Raw genomic sequence first — 9,498 nt, 5'->3', positions numbered from 1 at the left:
CACACTCACACCATGTGCAGCGCCCCCTACATACAGGAGGAGGTAATGGTCACACCATGTGCAGCGCCCCCTACATACAGGAGGAGGTAATGGTTACACCATGTGCAGCGCCCCCTACATACAGGAGGTGGTAATGGTCACACCATGTGCAGCGCCCCCTACATACAGGAGGAGGTAATGGTCACCTATCATGTGCAGCGCCCCCTACATACAGGAGGAGGTAATGGTCACCCATCATGTGCAGCGCCCCCTACATACAGGAGGAGGTAATGGTCACCCATCATGTGCAGCACCCCCTACATACAGGAGGAGGTAATGGTCACCCATCATGTGCAGCGCCCCCTACATACAGGAGGAGGTAATGGTCACACCATGTGCAGCGCCCCCTACATACAGGAGGAGGTAATGGTCACACCATGTGCAGCGCCCCCTACATACAGGAGGAGGTAATGGTCACACAGAGAATTACAGAAAACGATTTATTGTATTAACCAACCGGGCGCATCATAAACCAAAAATACAAGTCGGTGATGTGGAAAAGCAGCGGATGGGTCCCGGCAGTGATCTGCGGGGGAGGGGAGGGCTGCGGTGGCTGATAATGGATTATGGACTAGTGTTATCCGATGAGGACCCCATCTACCATGTGTCCCGAATACTGAACAAAAAACTTGTATTTTAGGTTTACGGTTACTTCACAGATGCAAAACACGCAGGAGAGACGCTTAAAGGGCAGCTCCACCTTCTACCGATCCCCACATAATACTAGGAGATTGGCTAATACTCGTGGTACTGAATTTAATACCTCCAGAGCTGCATTCACAGCTCTGCAATTACACTATGTTTATGCTCCAGTCACGTCAAGAGTTTCTTTCACATATGTCTTATACCCCAGTCACCTCCAGAGCTGCAGTCGATATTCTGCTTTAACATCATGTCTTATACTCCAGAGCAGCATTCACAATTCTGCTGGCTGCCTATTATTTTCCAATAATGCCGCATTGCTGGAGATGTAATGTACAGGGCTTGCTGTGCTGCTGAGCGCAGCTTTGGATGTGGCTACAGTATAATACATAAGAGCTAATTTAGAAATGCGGCTTGGAATATATGACAATATAGAATAGTGAGTGCAGCTCTGTGTGTGATGGGTGTATAAGGTGAATGCTGCTCTAAAAAGGGTATTTCACTCAAACATAACTTTTGACATGTTGCTGCCCATTGTCAGACTAACAATTCCTTCCATACTTATTATCTATTCAGTCTCCTTCCCCCAGTTCTGAGCTGCTGCTTTCTGCTAAACACCAAAATCTTTGTGTGGGCCTTTCTCTCTGTATCCCCCTCCTCCCCCCCTCCCTTCTGAGACGGCTTATGTAAACAAGTTTCTGGCCGGCTTTATCTGCAACATTGTAGCATTTTAGTAATGCTGGGAGGGTTATTCTGATTCTTAATAAACTCACTATGATTAATCCTCCCAGCATTACAAAGAAGCTACAATGTTGCAGATACAGCCTGCCAGGGACTTGTTTACATTAGCTGTATCAGAAGGGAGGGGGGAGAAGGGGGAGGCGGAGAGAAAGCCTCACACACAGATTTTCGTCTTTTCAGCAGAATGCAGCAGCTGAGAACTGGGGGGGGGAAGGAGACTGAATAGATAACAACAAGTATGGAAGGAATTGTTAGTCTCACCATGGGCAGCAACATATCAAAAGGTATGTTTGAGCGGAATACCCCTTTAATATCATGATTGTGAATGCAGCTCTGGATGTGTTTGGAATACATGACATGATAAAAGCAGAATGGCAAATGCAGCTTTGGGTGTGACTGAAGGATAACGTATGACTGTGAAAGCAGCTCTGGAGGCGACTGAAGACATGATTATGCCTGCAGCTGTGGAGGATGAGCCGTGATTGTGAGTGCAGCTGTGGAGGATGAGCCGTGATTGTGAGTGCAGCTGTGGAGGATGAGCCGTGATTGTGAGTGCAGCTGTGGAGGATGAACCGTGATTGTGAGTGCAGCTGTGGAGGATGAGCCGTGATTGTGAGTGCAGCTGTGGAGGATGAGCCGTGATTGTGAGTGCAGCTGTGGAGGATGAGCCGTGATTGTGAGTGCAGCTCTGGAGGATGAGCCGTGATTGTGAGTGCAGCTCTGGAGGATGAGCCGTGATTGTGAGTGCAGCTGTGGAGGAAGAGCCGTGATTGTGAGTGCAGCTGTGGAGGATGAGCCGTGATTGTGAGTGCAGCTCTGGAGGTGACTGGACACACTAGTAATTCTCCATAGAGGGGGCAGTAGGTGGAGCTGAGCTTTACCACCTCTGTGTATGAAGATTAAAGCTTGTTTAAGGCGGAGGCGCCCCCTTGTGGCTGCAGAGGGCGGGGGGCTTCCTCCAGTATACAGCGCACCTGTGATAGTCACACACTGCATAGTCATGGGGAGCCCTTAGCGAGACCGGACCGGCAGCAGCACGGAGGTGAACGGACACCGAAAGTAGCCACATAGGACATCACCCAGCTCTCTGCACAGGCAAGTGGTTAGGAAAGCTGGATGAGCGACCCTGCAGTTACAGGGAGCAGACGGCAACACATTCAGGAGCCTCGGAATGCTGGATGATAACCCCTCCTGCTGCTATTATATTGTCCGTGTACCTGGAAAGCTGGGTGCCCCAGAGATCTGCCTCCATATAGCGATATCCGGCTCACATATCGCTGCATTCAGAAGTCTGGGAAAGCTGGGTGACCACGCTGCTGTAACCGGATCCATGTGGCAGTCACCCAGCTTTCTAAGGACTCTGCACGGCCTACTCTACCTTCTCCCATACTATACTGGTCACATGATCACCATGTGATAGGACCCACCCAGCTTTCCCAGGGGATCTTCTCTTTGGGGGATCTCGCTCCTTATGCTGATCCCTACAGATTTCACTGTCCAATAGAAAAATTACAGAAACCTTTCAGAGTCTAGAGAGCTGCGGGTATAAGGTTGTGTCCCCTAGGTGGCGCTGGCGGTGCTCTTGGAGCGGAGCGGGTACTCGTCTCTGCTGCCCTTGCGCCGCTTCACCGTCCGCCGCTCCTTGTCGAACATCTGCTGCAGCTTTAAGGCCATCTTCTTATCCTCCTCCTCCTGCCGCAGCTTCTTCTCCGTCTCCCGCCATAACCGCTCGAAGCTGCCGCCCCCCCGGCAGGTCACCCGCAGCCTCTTGATGGCGCCGTTCTTTTCCAGGTGTTTGGTTTTGCAGCGTCTCTTTTGCCCTCGGCGCTGGGGGTAGCCGGGGCTGATGTTCTCGGCGGTGCCGTTGGGTAGACCCATGGGCTGGGCGTTCTTCTTCTTGTGCGCCCGCTTTACAGCCGGCTTCATGGGTTTGGCCACCAAGCACTTGCACTGGGAGATAGTCTTTTTGTTGGAGGTCAAGCGGGCGGCCAACCGGGTCTTGGTGCCACCAGGGTGCGGGTTGCTGTCTATGAAGTCTTTGACGGCGATGGGTTCGGGATGGGGGTCCTTACTCCGAAGGCACCCGCTGCAGGGAGGGGGCAGGGTCACCACCGCCTCCTGACTGGAGGAGGGGATCAGTCCTAGGTCCCCGGGTTTGGCCTGTAGCTCCGCCCCCTTCTTGGCGGTGGTCACAGGCCCACCCTCCTCGGCAGGTGTGGTCAGGGTCCCTTTGGACAGAGTCCTCTTCATCTGCCGATCTTGGAATACCTGCTCCCACTTCTTCAGGATGACAGGGCTGGCCTCGTAGGTGGTGGGCTTCTGCAGGTTCCTCCGCAGGTTCCTCGGGGTGGACTTGATGATGACGGGGCTGAGGACTCGCCCATCCGGAAGCCTCTTGGGCGGGGTGCAGGGCGAGCACACAATGGGCTTAAAGTGGTTCAGCTCCTCGGAGATGCTGTCATTGCTCTCAGGGCTGATGGATCTCTCCGGCTTGTGCAGAGGGGTGAAGGAGTTCAGGGCCGTGATGGTCACTCGTCTCTCCGAGGTCAGGACGGGCGCCGAGAAGGAGCGGCTATTCTCTGTGGAGAGGAGGACTCCGGAGAAGAGCCCCAGACCACCGACACCAGGGAGCACCTGGAGGAAGAGCCAAGAACAGTGTCATCACCTACACATCCCCCCATAACACAGTGTCATCTACACATCCCCCCCATAACACAAGTGTCATCTACACATCCCCCATAACACATCTACACATCCCCCCATAACACATCTACACATCCCCCCCATAACACAGTGTCATCTACACATCCCCCCATAACACATCTACACATCCCCCCATAACACATCTACACATCCCCCCATAACACATCTACACATCCCCCCATAACACATCTACACATCCCCCCATAACACATCTACACATCCCCCCCATAACACAGTGTCATCTACACATCCCCCCCATAACACAGTGTCATCTACACATCCCCCCATAACACATCTACACATCCCCCCATAACACATCTACACATCCCCCCATAACACATCTACACATCCCCCCATAACACATCTACACATCCCCCCATAACACATCTACACATCCCCCCATAACACAGTGTCATCTACACATCCCCCCATAACACATCTACACATCCCCCCATAACAGTGTCATCTACACATCCCCCCATAACAGTGTCATCTACACATCCCCCATAACACAGTGTCATCTACACATCCCCCCCATAACACAGTGTCATCTACACATCCCCCCATAACACATCTACACATCCCCCCATAACACATCTACACATCCCCCCATAACACATCTACACATCCCCCCATAACACATCTACACATCCCCCCATAACACATCTACACATCCCCCCCATAACACAGTGTCATCTACACATCCCCCCATAACACAGTGTCATCTACACATCCCCCCATAACACAGTGTCATCTACACATCCCCCCCATAACAGTGTCATCTACACATCCCCCCATAACACATCTACACATCCCCCCATAACACATCTACACATCCCCCCCATAACAGTGTCATCTACACATCCCCCCATAACACATCTACACATCCCCCCATAACACATCTACACATCCCCCCATAACACAGTGTCATCTACACATCCCCCCATAACACATCTACACATCCCCCCATAACACAGTGTCATCTACACATCCCCCCATAACACAGTGTCATCTACACATCCCCCCATAACACAGTGTCATCTACACATCCCCCCATAACACAGTGTCATCTACACATCCCCCCATAACACATCTACACATCCCCCCATAACACATCTACACATCCCCCCATAACACAGTGTCATCTACACATCCCCCCATAACACAGTGTCATCTACACATCCCCCCATAACACATCTACACATCCCCCCATAACACATCTACACATCCCCCCATAACACATCTACACATCCCCCCATAACACATCTACACATCCCCCCATAACACATCTACACATCCCCCCATAACACAGTGTCATCTACACATCCCCCCATAACACATCTACACATCCCCCCATAACAGTGTCATCTACACATCCCCCCATAACAGTGTCATCTACACATCCCCCATAACACAGTGTCATCTACACATCCCCCCATAACACATCTACACATCCCCCATAACACATCTACACATCCCCCATAACACAGTGTCATCTACACATCCCCCCATAACACATCTACACATCCCCCCATAACACAGTGTCATCTACACATCCCCCCATAACACAGTGTCATCTACACATCCCCCCATAACACAGTGTCATCTACACATCCCCCCATAACACATCTACACATCCCCCCATAACACATCTACACATCCCCCATAACACAGTGTCATCTACACATCCCCCCATAACAGTGTCATCTACACATCCCCCCATAACAGTGTCATCTACACATCCCCTATAACACATCTACACATCCCCCCATACCACAGTGTCATCTACACATCCCCCATAACACATCTACACATCCCCCATAACACATCTACACCCCCCCCATAACACATCTACACATCCCCCCATAACACATCTACACATCCCCCATAACACAGTGTCATCTACACATCCCCCCATAACACATCTACACATCCCCCCATAACACATCTACACATCCCCCATAACACAGTGTCATCTACACATCCCCCATAACACATCTACACATCCCCCATAACAGTATCATCTACACATCCCCCCATAACACATCTACACATCCCCCCATAACACATCTACACATCCCCCATAACACAGTGTCATCTACACATCCCCCCATAACACATCTACACATCCCCCCATAACACATCTACACATCCCCCCATAACACAGTGTCATCTACACATCCCCCCATAACACATCTACACATCCCCCATAACACAGTGTCATCTACACATCCCCCCATAACACAGTGTCATCTACACATCCCCCCATAACACATCTACACATCCCCCCCATAACACAGTGTCATCTACACATCCCCCCATAACACATCTACACATCCCCCCATAACACAGTGTCATCTACACATCCCCCCATAACACATCTACACATCCCCCCCATAACACAGTGTCATCTACACATCCCCCCCATAACACATCTACACATCCCCCATAACACATCTACACATCCCCCCATAACACATCTACACATCCCCCATAACACATCTACACACACCCCCATAACACATCTACACATCCCCCCATAACACAGTGTCATCTACACATCCCCCCATAACACATCTACACATCCCCCATAACACATCTACACATCCCCCATAACACATCTACACATCCCCCCATAACACATCTACACATCCCCCATAACACATCTACACATCCCCCATAACAGTGTCATCTACACATCCCCCCATAACACATCTACACATCCCCCATAACAGTGTCATCTACACATCCCCCCATAACACATCTACACATCCCCCATAACACATCTACACATCCCCCATAACACATCTACACATCCCCCATAACACATCTACACATCCCCCATAACACATCTACACATCCCCCATAACACATCTACACATCCCCCATAACACATCTACACATCCCCCCATAACACATCTACACATCCCCCATAACACATCTACACATCCCCCCATAACACAGTGTCATCTACACATCCCCCCATAACACATCTACACATCCCCCATAACACATCTACACATCCCCCATAACACATCTACACATCCCCCCATAACACATCTACACATCCCCCATAACACATCTACACATCCCCCATAACACATCTACACATCCCCCATAACACAGTGTCATCTACACATCCCCCCATAACACATCTACACATCCCCCATAACACAGTGTCATCTACACATCCCCACATAACACAGTGTCATCTACACATCCCCCCATAACACATCTACACATCCCCCCATAACACAGTGTCATCTACACATCCCCCATAACAGTGTCATCTACACATCCCCCCATAACACATCTACACATCCCCCCATAACACAGTGTCATCTACACATCCCCCCATAACACAGTGTCATCTACACATCCCCCCATAACAGTGTCATCTACACATCCCCCCATAACACATCTACACATCCCCCCATAACACATCTACACATCCCCCCATAACACATCTACACATCCCCCCATAACACATCTACACATCCCCCCATAACACATCTACACATCCCCCCATAACACATCTACACATCCCCCATAACACATCTACACATCCCCCCATAACACATCTACACATCCCCCCATAACACATCTACACATCCCCCATAACACAGTGTCATCTACACATCCCCCATAACACAGTGTCATCTACACATCCCCCCATAACACATCTACACATCCCCCCATAACACATCTACACATCCCCCCATAACACATCTACACATCCCCCCATAACAGGGTCATCTACACATCCCCCCATAACACATCTACACATCCCCCCCATAACACAAGTGTCATCTACACATCCCCCCCATAACACAAGTGTCATCTACACATCCCCCCCATAACACAAGTGTCATCTACACATCCCCCATAACACATCTACACATCCCCCATAACAGTGTCATCTACACATCCCCCATAACACATCTACACATCCCCCCATAACACATCTACACATCCCCCCATAACACATCTACACATCCCCCCATAACACATCTACACATCCCCCCATAACACAGTGTCAGCTACACATCCCCCCATAACACATCTACACATCCCCCATAACACAGTGTCATCTACACATCCCCCCATAACACATCTACACATCCCCCCATAACACATCTACACATCCCCCCATAACACAGTGTCATCTACACATCCCCCCATAACACATCTACACATCCCCCATAACACAGTGTCATCTACACATCCCCCCATAACACAGTGTCATCTACACATCCCCCCATAACACATCTACACATCCCCCCCATAACACAGTGTCATCTACACATCCCCCCCATAACACAGTGTCATCTACACATCCCCCCCATAACACAGTGTCATCTACACATCCCCCATAACACATCTCCACATCCCCCCCATAACACATCTACACATCCCCCATAACACATCTACACATCCCCCCATAACACATCTACACATCCCCCATAACACATCTACACATCCCCCATAACACATCTACACATCCCCCCATAACACATCTACACATCCCCCATAACACATCTACACATCCCCCATAACACAGTGTCATCTACACATCCCCCCATAACACATCTACACATCCCCCCATAACACAGTGTCATCTACACATCCCCCCATAACACAGTGTCATCTACACATCCCCACATAACACAGTGTCATCTACACATCCCCCATAACACATCTACACATCCCCCCATAACACAGTGTCATCTACACATCCCCCATAACAGTGTCATCTACACATCCCCCCATAACACATCTACACATCCCCCATAACACATCTACACATCCCCCCATAACACAGTGTCATCTACACATCCCCCATAACACAGTGTCATCTACACATCCCCCCATAACACATCTACACATCCCCCCATAACACATCTACACATCCCCCCATAACACATCTACACATCCCCCCATAACAGGGTCATCTACACATCCCCCCCATAACACAAGTGTCATCTACACATCCCCCCCATAACACAAGTGTCATCTACACATCCCCCCCATAACACAAGTGTCATCTACACATCCCCCATAACACATCTACACATCCCCCATAACAGTGTCATCTACACATCCCCCATAACACATCTACACATCCCCCATAACACATCTACACATCCCCCCATAACACATCTACACATCCCCCCATAACACAGTGTCATCTACACATCCCCCCATAACACATCTACACATCCCCCCCATAACACAGTGTCATCTACACATCCCCCCCATAACACAGTGTCATCTACACATCCCCCATAACACATCTACACATCCCCCCATAACACAGTGTCATCTACACATCCCCCCCATAACACAGTGTCATCTACACATCCCCCCCATAAC

The 9,498-nt window shown here is 50.0% G+C and overlaps 1 protein-coding gene across 2 annotated transcripts in view; it reads right to left on the bottom strand.

Moving 5' to 3' along the window:
- Positions 1-1,621: 1,621 nt before the first annotated feature.
- RNF169 (ring finger protein 169) overlaps positions 1,622-9,498 on the bottom strand; it is a 44,114-nt gene continuing 36,237 nt past the window's right edge. For both annotated transcript variants that reach the window (XM_069971923.1, XM_069971922.1), the window contains exon 5: positions 1,622-4,056. In XM_069971923.1, coding sequence (XP_069828024.1) covers positions 2,983-4,056 — 1,074 coding nt within the window. In that variant the 3' untranslated portion in view covers positions 1,622-2,982. The remainder of the gene's footprint in view (positions 4,057-9,498) is intronic.

The sequence above is a fragment of the Dendropsophus ebraccatus genome, chromosome 5 (genome assembly GCF_027789765.1).
Source record: "Dendropsophus ebraccatus isolate aDenEbr1 chromosome 5, aDenEbr1.pat, whole genome shotgun sequence".
In the NCBI taxonomy this organism is placed as follows: domain Eukaryota; kingdom Metazoa; phylum Chordata; class Amphibia; order Anura; family Hylidae; genus Dendropsophus; species Dendropsophus ebraccatus.
The sequence above is the reverse complement of the archived record's forward strand: the minus strand, read 5'-3'. Positions and strand labels throughout refer to the sequence as shown.